This window comes from Maniola hyperantus, chromosome 17, assembly GCF_902806685.2.
Source record: "Maniola hyperantus chromosome 17, iAphHyp1.2, whole genome shotgun sequence".
Taxonomy (NCBI): domain Eukaryota; kingdom Metazoa; phylum Arthropoda; class Insecta; order Lepidoptera; family Nymphalidae; genus Maniola; species Maniola hyperantus.
In genome coordinates this window covers 5,228,813-5,243,002 of record NC_048552.1, presented here as the reverse complement: position 1 = coordinate 5,243,002, position 14,190 = coordinate 5,228,813, and the positions used below count along the sequence as shown (strand labels likewise).

At 33.6% G+C, this 14,190-nt stretch overlaps 1 protein-coding gene across 31 annotated transcripts in view; it reads right to left on the bottom strand.

Annotated features, from left to right (window-relative positions):
- Positions 1-13,693, bottom strand: part of gish (casein kinase I gish) — a 73,047-nt gene extending 59,354 nt beyond the window's left edge. For 20 of the 31 annotated variants that reach the window (XM_034977391.2, XM_034977392.2, XM_034977377.2 and 17 more), the window contains exons 1-2: positions 12,648-13,693; positions 684-841 (exon numbers count right to left, since the gene is read on the bottom strand). In XM_034977391.2, the coding sequence (XP_034833282.1) occupies positions 684-841; positions 12,648-12,709 (220 nt within the window). In that variant the 5' untranslated portion in view covers positions 12,710-13,693. Of the gene's footprint in view, positions 1-683; positions 842-3,607; positions 3,642-7,719; positions 7,883-12,647 lie in introns of those variants that run through there. The other 11 variants (XM_069504237.1, XM_069504238.1, XM_034977381.2 and 8 more) reach the window with 11 other exon arrangements.
- Between the last annotated feature and the right edge of the window lie 497 nt (positions 13,694-14,190).

The following is a 14,190-nucleotide window of genomic DNA, read 5'->3' as shown; positions in this document are numbered from 1 at the left end:
ATTTGACACAAACGTCGGACGCAGGCACTGGACAATGTAATAGAGCCATTAGGCAAATCACCTTTGTTCAGCACAACCTTAGTGTTAAAGGCAAGGATGCAAAAACGAATTGCAAAATCGGATTGACGTCGAACTCGGTTAAGGTTATAAGCGAGCGAATAACGGACCTAACGAGTTTAATGACTATCAACTTGCCAAGACAGTACTAACTAAATTGTATTTAACTACTTATAGAATTATTAAAATGGGCTATTGATTGTCCTTGGCAATCCTTTGGGTTTCGCAATAAGTGTGTTGCTGGAATAATCGTGTGATATTATGACAGTGATTCTGTTCTACACAAATCTCTAAAATGACAAGTTTACATGATTAGTCCGCGCCAGGTTGAGAATTGAGATGGTAATCTGGGTATGAGGCGGGGAGACGCCCCGCACGTCACCAGTGCTCACCCGCACCGGGTTAGCGCGGGGGCTGCGTGAGTTTGCGGGGCGTTCCCTCCCCGGTTGCTATCTTGTCCTATAGGTATATTAAATGTATAATAGGATTTATAGTACTTGCGTACTATAACTGCTATCCCTTTCATAATGCTTCTTGAGGAAAAGGGGAGAGCATTAGATATGTTCCAATTAGTTTAGAGATGTTGTACATTTTTATCATGATAATTTCATCATAGAATGTCTTACCGAGCCTGAGTTCACCAAAGTTCCCGCAGCCGATCTTTTTGCCGACGCGGAAGTTGGGCCCGACCATGAGGACGCCCGAAGACGAGGTGACGGAGTGCCGCGACGTGTGCATCGCGCTGCTGCCGCCCACGCCGCGCCCGCCCACCGCGCCAGTCGCGCTGCAACATTGTGCACGCACCTTTACAACTAGCTCTCTTATCATCACAATATTGATGCCAGCTGCATATTACCAGAAATTGTCTGTCAGAAAACTTTCTGACGCATTCACACTGCGAACGTCACAACTTACGACTGATCCGGCAAAATTCTGAGGCTGCGGAGTTTAGTACATTACGTCTATTGCAAAATGTAAGCAGAGCAGAGTGCTTTCCGGTGAGCGTCAGAATTTTTTCTGTTATGTGGTTGGTTGGTTATATTCAGTTTCTGATATGTGGCTGGCCTAAAAGAGTTCCTTGGTGCGTATACTATAAGCAAATCACGCCAGTTAAAATAATAGCCTTTGTTACAACTAAGTAGTTTGAAATAGAAAAAAACTAAAATTTACTTAAATATGTACAAATTTTAATTCAAGTTATTCGGTAATATTTATCTAGAATTCACTACTTTGTCGATTGACATAATGACTGACTGGTTGTGGTTTTTAATGGGCTATGTAGCCCATGCTATGTAGCTACATGTGTAGAGAATTCGCTCGTCAAGCCTTCATTCAGCTTCTTCTAATCAAACTTCCTTTCGCTACAAATGTCGCCGGCTCGTTTCGCTCGTCAACGCATTTTAAACTAAGAAAGGGTTTTTGCCTGTTGCATAATATAGTAACGTAGGTAGGTAGTAAAACGTCACACAGTGCGTTTGTACTTTGTACACACAACCCATTTCAGTACCTAGTATTCGACTTCTGTGTAAATTATGTACTTTGCGTTGAGTTCATACGCGCCAAAGAACTCTTACATTTAGACAACTCTGAAGCAAAAGAAAGTCGCGCAAATCTTGAATCTCTGAGGTTGAAGTGATGTGGCTAATTTTCCACCCTGATATGTGCGGCGATGCAAATCGAGGAATGTGTGAAACCAATCATCTATTCATTTAGTTGACCTTCTCCTTAGATTTTAAATTTCTATCTAACCGACTTCCAAAAAGGAGGTGGTTCTTTATAGAAAAGGTTACAATGGGGCTGATTCTCTTGTACACAATCTCTAAACTAAACTAAATTAACAGGTCTAAATATAGTGCTATCCTTTTCCGCAAGCAACATTATGACAGGGATAGCAATAGATTTAGACATGTCATTTTAGTTTAGTTTAGAGATTGTGTACAAGAGAATCGGCCCCAATATATTATTACTAATTTTGTTAGACCAACCTCCGATTAGAAGATGGCACTAAAAGCACATGCTACCTCTCAAAGCGTACAACTTTACCGCGACTTAAGCCGGAAACAAATTATCGGACGCGGCGACTTATAGGTATCTGGATAATAAAATGTACACTGAACTGTGCAAACTATTGGACGTAAGTGACGTAAGTAGCGGACGTAGTTTTGGTAGGCCGCCCTTAAGCGCTTGAACATCCGTTAGAATTCGGATAAGTCCGCAAGCCGCGTCTCCAACAACTGTGCAAGCCTATTAGCCGCGACTTACGGACACGTTCGATAGTTTGTTTCCGCATTTATAATAATAATTGATTTCAACCAAGAAACTTATTAGAGAATCGACCTCCAGATCGCGCTTCATCTTAGGCTACTTTGTGGTTTACTATCAAGTGCGGGAACCAAAAGCAAAACTTTCATAGATTAGGTAATACAAACGAATTAAATAAGTAAATAGTTTTCTTATAAATGATTAATTAGTACATAGCATGTGAGTTTCATATGTTGCGAGTGTGATTGTTATAACGTATCCTATCAACCAACCAGTGAATTCAAGTACCCACTAGAAGCGAAGGTTCGATCAGACCTTGGCACAATAAGATCTGACCTTAGGACCAACATGGAAGGAAAAATTGTCCACTAGGTATGGTTGGTTGGAGCTGATGTTGCAACATGTAAAATTTCCTGCCCCTGTATTACGAATCCTTGGATGAATCATTATGCGACAATTGCAATCCTCTGACTGACACTCTTGCGTCAACAAACCAAAATCCACTAGATCGACGAACATAATCACGGTATTTAGCCTGCCACGATCGATTCGATTCGTCGTACCTACTACCTAATTTCTTTGATGTAATTAATGGATTTAGTTTCATAGTAAAATATCTAGGCAAGGCCAAACAATTGTGAACCGCTCTGCTAAATATTGCCGCGCGATTTTTTTCGGTATATTCTATTTTTATTTATTTATTCATAAATACTTTATTGCACACAACAAAAACACAAGTAAACATAATAAAAACATACAAGGATCTTAATTTAATAGCCGTAGCATGCAAAGGCGGCCTTATCACGTAAAGCGATCTCTTCCAGGCAACCTTTGACGAAAGGAATCACTTTGAGGAAAGGAATTCTATGTTCCAAAAAATCCCGCGGTTTCAATTCGCAGTGCGAGATAGCGCCGAAGAGCCTCGCTACACCGCATCGCCCAGCGCTCTGCTTCTCTGAATAAATATTAAGTTCTGTACCTAGATAATTTATGATTGACAAAATAAAAATATAGTAGACTAGTGGCTATAATTATATTATTCACTCGCAGCCATCTATATTGTCAACCTCTATGGTGCTGTTTAGGGGCTGTAGAGGTGTGGTAACTATAAATGCGTAACGGCTGTCGACTTTTACCAAGAGTAGCTTTTACGAAAAATTCTGACAATAATAGCGATTGCATTCATCACATTGCATCAATCAGAAGTTTCGTAATAGAGGGGCTGTCGTGAAAATTTTGTCTTTGTGATTTTTATGAAAGAAAAATAAAAAACACAAAATTTCCATACCCGTAGGCCATAAGACGTCCACAGCCCACCATCGAGACTATTAATTTCTGAATAATAAATTCATATAATCATTACACATTTAATTTAGTTAAAATAATAAAATATTAGAATGATGGCCAAAAAGTTTGCAATGCATTATGTGCAGTTTTATATTGCTTATTAAATATAAGCATCTATCTATTTATAATTACTATAGTGTTAAAATGTTCCCGCTACAACAATAATATTTATATAGGTAAACGATACATATTATAATATTATGAATTATATGTAATAGATAGTGTAATATATACAAAGCAGTGTAAAATAAAATGAGTGTTATATAATATATATCATGTTAAATATTAATCCAGCTAGAAATTATGTTTCACTCCTAGGAAATGACTTTAATAGGTATAGTATAACTAAAAGTAAAACAGTAATCATATTATGTACAAATTACTTAATTTAATTGAGAATTTAATTGAAATTAAATTAAACAGATAAGTAAAAATTTTAAAGTAAGTAAAACTCTTAAATTAATAAGTAACAAATTAAAATGAATAAGAAAGTCGAAATTATTAAGTATTATTCATTATGGTAAATAAAAACCTAAGTAATACAGGAAAATACAGGTAAGTACCTAAATAGTTAATAGACAGGTAGGTACCCCAGTTACATACAAAAACTAGCAAATGTAAAAATGAGTTCAATCTGTACTTTAAAACGTAATATGTCTTCATTACAAACTATATTTACTTACTTAGTAATAACTTATAACACCAGCAAAAATTTATTTCGAATAGATAGGTACTTCTGAATCTTCATTTTAACAATCACTAGGTCTTGATTTCAAAATAACAAAAACTTGTAAAAACAAAATGAGCATATCATATTTGATTCAAGTGTGGATTGTCCATATAAATTGTTTTCAGTTCCAAACCTATTTATAGTTCAGAATTACCTTTAACCCTCAAGTAGGTACAAGTGTGTCATTATTCAATATCACACCGTTAGCGAGGGCGGAAACGCGCTAAAAGTAATAGTAAGTAAATAATCTTATGTCTAGAACGTAGGCAGATTGTAACTATGAGATGTAACGTTATTGAAACGTGATTGGGAAGTATGAGTGCACTGACATTACTTGAGTTCAAGGTTAGGTTTTCTAGAGCATAATAAATAAAATCTAAGATAACAACAATTTACAATAGGATACAAATTACATAATAAACATGACATTATTTTGTTACAATAACCAATAAAAATTAAACAAAGCTAAGTACAGTATGCGGTATAAAATAATGTACATCGACCTTTAGAAGGAGATAGCGGATTTGTAGAGCATTGTCTCTGTCGTTGAGACCTACAAAACGTCATATATGTATGAGTGACAGAGACAACGCTCTACAAAGCCGAAAGGTCATTCTAAAGGCCGATGTACATTACTTCCTGCCGCGTCCTGTATAGTATGTACTCGTAATAAGAAAATCCCCAGAATGCAGAAAAGCATCTCAAAAGTTAGAGTATTTTACGTATTCCCTGACGTGGTTTTGGTTTTTAGCCATGCAGCAAACATGGCCTAAATAGTAAATTGCCATAACGTCTTAACAGCTAAGTATACTAATTATTAGTAGTTACTACATTATAATACTGTTCGTCAACTAAAAGGTGGTTAAATTAATATTAATGACTGAAGTACAAATTAGCTGATTTAAATGGATACTGACTAGTCATAGCTACAATGTTTTAATTATTATTTAAATTTATGATTCCTATTGAACACTAAATAAATAAATGGATAGTGGATCAAATCGTAGGAAAATCACGCTCACATTAAAAAGAGTTTCGGCCATTGACACGGATTTTGATTTCCCTGTCTGTGTTTAATACCTAGACTAGCTGATGCCCGCGACTTCGTCTGGGTGGATTTAGGTTTTCCAAAATCCCGGGGGAACTCTTTCATTTTGTGAAGTAAAAAGTAGCCTATGTCACTCTCCAGGTCTTAAATTATACCCATGCAAAAAAAATGACGATTCGTTGCGACGTGATTGAAGGACAAACCAATAAACCAACAAACACACTTTCGCATTTATAATAAGGGTAGTGATAGGTAGGTATTGGTGTCTATACCCTATACGCGGAATCAAGTCAATATAGTCAATATATATGCCGAAAAAATAGCCGAGTACGGACCCCTCGGTTCGCGAGTCTGACTCGCGCTTGGTCGGTTTTTTTTTCTGGAGATACGGAACCCTAAAAATATATACAAATAGAGATACAATAAAATGTTAGTTGGACATGAAGAAAACACCAATGAAGTAAGTAATTATTATTGTCCAAGATTGTTATGAATTGTAAAGGCTGCAGATGTAAAAGATAATAATATAATGTGCACAATATTACAGTAACTAACACAGGGAAGCTCATCAATGGAGCTAAGCTGTTTAGACAAAGTGCACACTAAGTATCTTAGTGTTCAGCAGGTAATCTTGTAAATGACTTGTTAGGCAATGAATGTATGTAATTTATAATTATTTATGGGACATACTGCTATTTACTTTATTTAATTTTTATATAATTGTAAGTATATTTTATTCTTATATTTAAAGTAAGTAGTTACCTAATATAACTAGTACTACCTACTTAAGTAAAAATTTAATGATTTTACAAAAGTTACCAATAATAACTTTTGTAAAATCATTCAACCAACTCAATTCAATCAATCAACTAATCATATATGTATATTAAGTAAGTGTCTGCATAATTATATAGATATTGAACTAGGTAGGTACCAATCAACAGTTGTGATGTTTGTTGGTACCTACTTTTTGATGAACTACTTTTATAAGCTATTCAGATTTTTTATTTTAACAGATCAACAAGTCTATAGTTAAGTACCTACCTACGTAATATTTTTTGGATTAATAATAATACCCAATAAAAGTAACAAAAAGGAAACAAATCAAAATCATGCTATCACTACCCATATTATAAAAAATGCGAAAGAGTGATTGTTTTTCCTTCAATCACGCAGCGAAACAACAGATTGGTCACTAGATTATAACATGGAGTTATTCAAGGGGCGGACCAACAAATTCCTAAAAGGCCGGCAACGCATCGGCGGCTCCTCTGGTGCTGCAAATGTTCATGGGCGGCGGTAATCACTTAACATCAGTAATCACTTAACATCATTAAAAAAAAAATACATGGATTAATGAGTATGTAGTTGAAGGGTGACATTAGCTACTTTTTATTGGATTACCCACGGAATATTTGAAAACCTAAATCCACGCGAACAAAGTCGTAGGGATCATTCAGTACTCCATAAACCAGCCGAATGTGCATTGACTGCAATGAATCATACCAACCGTTATTGGCATTGAGTCTTAAAAGTGAAAGTTACTTGATGCATTTCCATTAACCACAGCCTAAAAATTAAATAAGCTTATCTTTCATACATATTTTACATATAAAATATATCTAATGGAAATTATTTCTCAGTGATTATTAAATGGAAGGTCTCCGAAAATACGTAAAATCCACGTCCTTTGTTAGTTTTAATTGTAGTAACCATTTTAAATTATCGATTAAACTAAAAAGTACCTCATTATGATGTGACGTCACATTCCAGTATTTCATAGAATATCGCATACTAAGTGCGCGTTTTGACGTTTGATAAAAAGTTACTGACTAGACTGATATTTGACTAGTTGTCTAGTCAAATCAGTCCGTATTGTGTATAATTTATAATAGGTATATAGTTGCAGGATTTAGTAAGCAGCATTTACCAGTTGGAGTATGCAAATGTCACTTAATAATATTTTACATGTAAAACAGGTTGTCTGACTACAACATAACATCAAAACTAATAACTCTGGGTTGTTATTGTATGATACAAAACAGTTTTATTTACATATACTTAATTATCTATTAAGTTATGTAGGCATTATATTAACCAAGTTTGGTGATCATCATACGAAATGCTTATCTATTTATAGTTAGTCTTTTCAGTTACTGAAACTAAGCTTCATAACCTTAAGCCTATAGTTAACCTATAATTAAGTAACATGTAAGCTGCTAAACCCTCAAGATGTGACTGAAATATGATTTAAGGTTATGAAAACAATACTCACAATTTTCTATGCATTACAAGTTTTTAAGCGGGTAAACATCTTCTTCAATGTATAATTGAAACGCATGTTTATGTCACTACTAAGTACACTTGCCAATTTCATGTTAAGTAACATGGCTCACTAGATTTCACTTAGCATTACAACTTCAAAATATGAATCAATAAATAATACAATTAAAAACTAAATGGTATTTTTTTATAACAACAGTTCAATACAACAATTATTTAAATAATACATTGAACACAAATGGTACCCTATTGGAGATAAGCAAGTTTTTATTAAGAAATGTTATCAAGGGCATTGTATGAGATACAAGATGTTTACAACTTGTGATTCACTAGCTTAATAATAAATTATAGTAACATCAAGATGTATTGACTCTGTGCTGCTTCGTAAGGCGTATGCCCAGTATATTAAGATACCTACATGATCTAGATACATTAGGTTCATAGTATGTCTATTTACCACCCATTTACTAGAAACTAGTCAAACATTTAAATAATAAGTTAATGAGACATTTTCAATAACTATCACATCACTAGAAAGTATGATTTTGCTCATAAAAACACAAATACAATAAACTAGACTAGATAGAGTTTTGACTGACAGCAGTATGGATACTGAGCAGCTTACACTGGCTAAGCAGCTGAGAAAAGTATAGCAGTCAATAGATAATTTCCTGAATTGATAAAGAATTAAGATAAATAGAAAAGATCAGATGTACCTACTTAATAGAAATTTAAAATGATAACTGAATATGGATAACATGATAAATCCTATCAATGATGCTGAGAGACATGCTACTTCTTACTATAAATACCTACTCATAATTTTTTTTGAAAATACCCAATAGCTAAGTATTTTACTTTTAAGAATTACAAGTTTCAGCAAAGGCATGGCCAACTCTAAGGCCAAGTAACTTCCACAATTTCTTACGGGTAGAAGTCCGTTTGGCTTTGGAAAGTCACTTGCATTCTGTAACGGCGGTTACGCACTCATCCAATCAGAGTCCGTGGAAATACGTTCCTTTTTGATTTGTACGGTAGCTTATGACATATTATGTCGTAGATATTTTTCATATCCGTATTTTCACAGATTCGTATCGGATGAGTGTGTAATCGCTGTAAATACTTGCTGCTAGTGACTTCCTAAAGCACTTTGTGCATGTTTTATTGTTGGTTATTATCCCCTACAAAACTTCTACCAATATATATATATATATACCGATACGACTTAAACACAAGCATGATCCACTCGCCCTCGTGAAATGCAAGAACTATACTTTCCACCACTGTACGTTTGACAACCACTTTTGATGTTTATGGTTTTTTGCTTTAAGATTGTTATTTCTATTACTGTGTACACTATGTCACATTACTCACACATAAACTGTTAAAGACTGTAGTGATGTGCAAACAATTAGTAACTATGTTCTTGCCCGCGTAAATCTTCTTATCAACAAGAATCTTATCAAAATCAAGAAGATTTACGCGGGCAATACATAATATTTTAAGTACTCCTCTCAGTTATTTTATTAAGTAATTTATTTGTATACAATAAACACTTAAACACAACACATTAATGGACATAATATTTTTGACTGAAACAAATGAAAGGTGTGTATGAAATAAAATTGATTTGAAGATTTTAGATGGTAATCTCCATTTCTGATAAGAGTAAAGCCCCTATAATAATATAAAATATAGTTAGATTAGTCAATAATTACTTAAATAAAGATGTCCTAATTAAGTAACATCATAATAAGCGTACATATTCAAAATCCTTTGATCTTTTATCGTTTTGTATTTTATGTCTTTTTTCTTGTACCTTTATTTGTATTTAAATTTATTATTAATCATTTAGTTAGTGTAAGTGGCACTGCCGTTCTAATAAGATATAAAATAAATAAAATAAATAAATAAATAATTTTGTTTTATTTCCCATTTTTAATCATTACTTAAGTATCTATCTAAAAATAATGCAAAAACATCTACATAACAGGGAGTCGTCTGAAATTAACAGCAATCAAGTTTTGCTTTCTACAATAAAATAATGTTCAATATGTAAACTTAATCAATGAGTGCCAGCCCAATTATTTTAATATTCCAAAGACATTATATTACTTACTAGCTGATCCCCACAACTTCGTACGCGTGGTTTTAGGTTTTTAAAAATCCCGTGGGAACTGTTTGATTTTCCGGGATAAACAGTAGTCTGATGTCACTCTCGAGGTCTTTGACTATACCCATGCAAAAACTCACATCAATCGGTTTCTCCGTTGCGACGTGATTGAAGGACAAACCAACAAACAAACACACTTTCGCATTTGCAAACTTAAATACTCTAGTTTTTAACCCTTTTCAACCCTTAACTCCCTTCCAACAGTTTTTTACTGAGTGTATTAATTTTGTAACAATGGTAATAATTCGTATGCTGATAGTGCTTAGCCCCAAATTACTTTGTAAGGGTTATGTACACATTTTCTTATTTCATTTAATGTTAAGGTAAACTTCTTTACTTTGAGTAATAACAGTGCCAAATCAAGAATTGTATTCTTAATTGACAGACCTTGGTGCAATAATTTATCCTTTAAACAGTAATTTTGTTAATTACTCGATTTGGCTGGGGCACTCCAGTTCAAAACTAAACAGGCATTGTTGTAGATATTTCTAAAACCCTTTTAAATTAATTATTAGAAAATTAAACTGCAGTTTAACAAAATACACCTATGCACGCAATAAGCACGAAAATGATTCATAATATAGGTTAACTAATGTAAACAGTGAATGTCAATTGTTTTTGGTGCATAATGGTGCTAAATCAGTTGTAAGTACAAAATGATGCCAACTCTGTTGTACTGTGTACACAATCTTTAAACTAAACTGACGGTCTAAAATTAATGCTATCCTTTTCAGCAAAAGAAAGAAAATAACTCAGTAAAAAGGGTCGCATTATTAGATCTGTCAATTTAGTTTAGTGTTTGGTATCAATTGCTCAACTAAAATAACAGGAAATAATGCATCCAGTGGAAAAGAATATAATAATAGTCATCTTTATTTCAGATATTACATCCATTTTGTTAGTAATAAAATTAATTGCTAATGACTATGTTAGTAAGTAGGCTGTTTCATGCGTACTTTTATTTATCTAGGAATCTACCACCCATGAGACACTGAGAGTGCATGTGCAAACCAACCCAGTGTCTCAAAAATGGATTATCTAGTTTTTCATAGAATAGCATTAGATTAAGACATTTCAATTTAGTTTAGAGATCATCTATAATATAAAAATGAATCACTAAATGTGTTGCTCATCGCAAATCTCGAGAGCCTTCAAAATATTCCTTGAAGTACGAGGATGGTTATAGGATATATTATACGGAGAGAATAATTTAATTCAACCTCCCCCCCTCAATTTTCTAAGCTCCACCCGAGCGAAGCTGGGGCGTGTCAGCTAGTGTACAATAATATTTGCACCATTATGGCATAATAGTCTGTTTAGTATAATGTAATAATTTAAAATGACAAAATAATGCATAATATACTAATTGCATTAATAAAGCAAGTCAACAAGCCATTTCAGGATAAAGTAATAATTTACTATTATGTTTTGTATTATTATCACCAGAGAGCTATTAATGCTATACAATTGTTATTGGTTATGGTGCTTTCATTAGCTAAGCTGAGTCAGTATTATATCTTAAAGTATGCAGTACTAGGAAGTCCTACTGTATACTATACTAATGCAGGGGCATTTGTCAGCATTTGAAGCGATTTGGTGAAAATTTGGAATGGAGATAGCTTATACCCTGAATTGACACATACATAGGCTACTTTTTGTATTGGAAAATGAAAGAGTTCCCATAAGATTTTCAAAAACCTACATGAGCTTAGATAAAGTTGCTTGTACTAGTTCTTATGAGGTATTTGTAAGTATGATAGATTGTTTTCTCAATTGGAATATTAAATTAATAACTCACTTATTTACTTTAGGTATTAAATATTTAGTTATAAGTTGTCTGTCTATTTGTTTAAAGGGTAAAGGAACTCTAATTGTCAAAATAAAGGAAAAACCCAAACAGGTGTAAGTTAGATCCTTACATAAGAAGCAATTTAGTTATTTCTTAGTATGCAGCTGTCTTTTAATATTACTTAAATAAGCTAAATTAAATAATTAACTAATTCAGCTAGTTACACAAGGAAGTTTCTTGACACCTCTTCATTAATTTGTGTATTGTGTAGTGTACTGTTTTATTTATTTCTATAAACTATAGTTGGAATCTTAATTCTCTTAATTTTGAACTTAACATAAATTTCTTCAATGCTTTCGGACAAAGCATTTATATAATTATGATAGAAATTCACTTACAGGTAAGTTCGTTTAATCATTAATTGTGTATGAATATACTTAATACATATTATTTTACATAAATAAATAAATAAATGCCACCCTCCTCTCTTAAAAGCCTCTATGAAAAAAAGCAATTCTAGATCTAGACAGACATGCCTACTCATAAATAAAACTAAAGAATTCTAAATAAGTAATAACTTGTTTTAACTATTAACTTAACCATAGAGACTACTAATAAAAATTGAAAATGTATAGATGTATGAGATTAAAATTTTAGGTTATATTCAAAACTCTATTTAGCTTATCAGTGAAATGAGCAAGACTGATTTGTAGACTAACTAGATACTGTAATGCGTCAACTGTAGGCACAGTCATAACAACCATACTGATAGCAATAACACAGGCAGATCTACTTGATTGTAGTTTGTATGTTACAATAATTTTTCATAGATCATAAAGTATTTTCAATGAAATAGAAAAGAGTGAGCATTAATAACTGTATAGATACTGCAACATGTTAACTACAAATCTCTGAGCCTACTCATATTACTGATAGATAGATGCAAAGGTGATCTTACGTGGAAGTTCTTTTGTCGTCGCTCTGACGTTCCTTGTCCTTGTTACCCTCACGCTTATTCATAATACTAGTGAATGCAGGCTAAGCCCAGCCTGGCTGATCACGCCCAATGCCCACCGACAGTCGGGGCCGCACCGCACTGCAGTCCATGTCACCACAGCCCCCGGCCTCCACACTGCAACCTCGCCATGCCACTGCACTCACCACCAATCCACACTGCACACTTCAATAATACGTTTTTTTCTCTATTTCAACACAACACTATATTTTTGTAATTTATCTCAAAATCATTTTCACTGCAACGACACAGATGTTTCGGCGACTCGCGAACTGACTAACGGGAAATCTTTAAGTAATTGATAACTGTGCTTTTACAACTGATAATGACTACTGATAATTTTGATACAATTCATCCGAAAAGGAGCACGATTATTATACGGGTCGCCGTGCCAATGTTATGTTCACTGAACAGTAACAACAAGCTCTGAATGGTGGTGATGACTGCTAACTTTTACACGGACAACTATGCAATTTGACCGAAGGGCGTGTTATATTTCTTATTAATTGACTAACATCGATACTAAGAGTGAAATAACAATCGGAAAAACCTAACAATTGACAGCTCGTCTTCGATGTGGGAAGTCAACCCAAATAAAATCTGTCGGCGCTAATCGTATTGAAACAGATAGGTATTTTGTGGGGATTCCTTCAGTTAAAGTTCACAGCACTTTCTATGACTAAACCGCAAGCAGATACAAACACAGTACGCAATTTATGATTATAGCTTCACAACGTCGCCGAAACATCAAATCGACATTTGATTTGTCCTGATAAAAAAGTTTAGGTTTTGTAATGGCCACCAATGGTACACTTTAGTCACTTTATAACTGTAATTTAGGAATCCTGTTTTTGTAAAGTTTAATCTATAGAATTTAATTAACTAAAACTTTACCTAAATATATACCATCTAACGACAAAATTTCATAATTAAAAAATGTTATTTCAAAGAATAATCACTGAAATATCGCCATTCGGCGCATGCGCAAACTTGTAGCAGACGGTGTTGCTATATAAATAAAACCAAATCATATTTTTTTGGTAAGTACAGTGCGACCGTTTAGAATACAAATTATGTACCTACTTTAGAACTCTGTGTTAAAACTAAATGTTTTTAAAGAGCAACCCTAAAACTAATGTCAGTGCTATCAAAGCTAAAAAAACTAACAAGGACTGTTAGAAGCTTGTTAGACGTAGCCCTATTGTGACACTTACTGTTAGAGTGAGATAGCTAAATGCATTTAAGCTCTTGTTAGAACGTGACAAAATGATTATGTTTTGTCCTTATCACCGTGGCCACTTTTTATGTTTGACAAACAACGTGAACTGTAGAAGAAATGACATTTCACAAGTATGTAAGAATATAAAAAATATTTAGTTGATTTAGATCTTTATATGACTTTTATCGATTTACTAGTTTATTTGTACGAAAAATACCAAATCACAGCCACATTAACAAGACGATTCTCAAAAGCACTCGTGAAGTA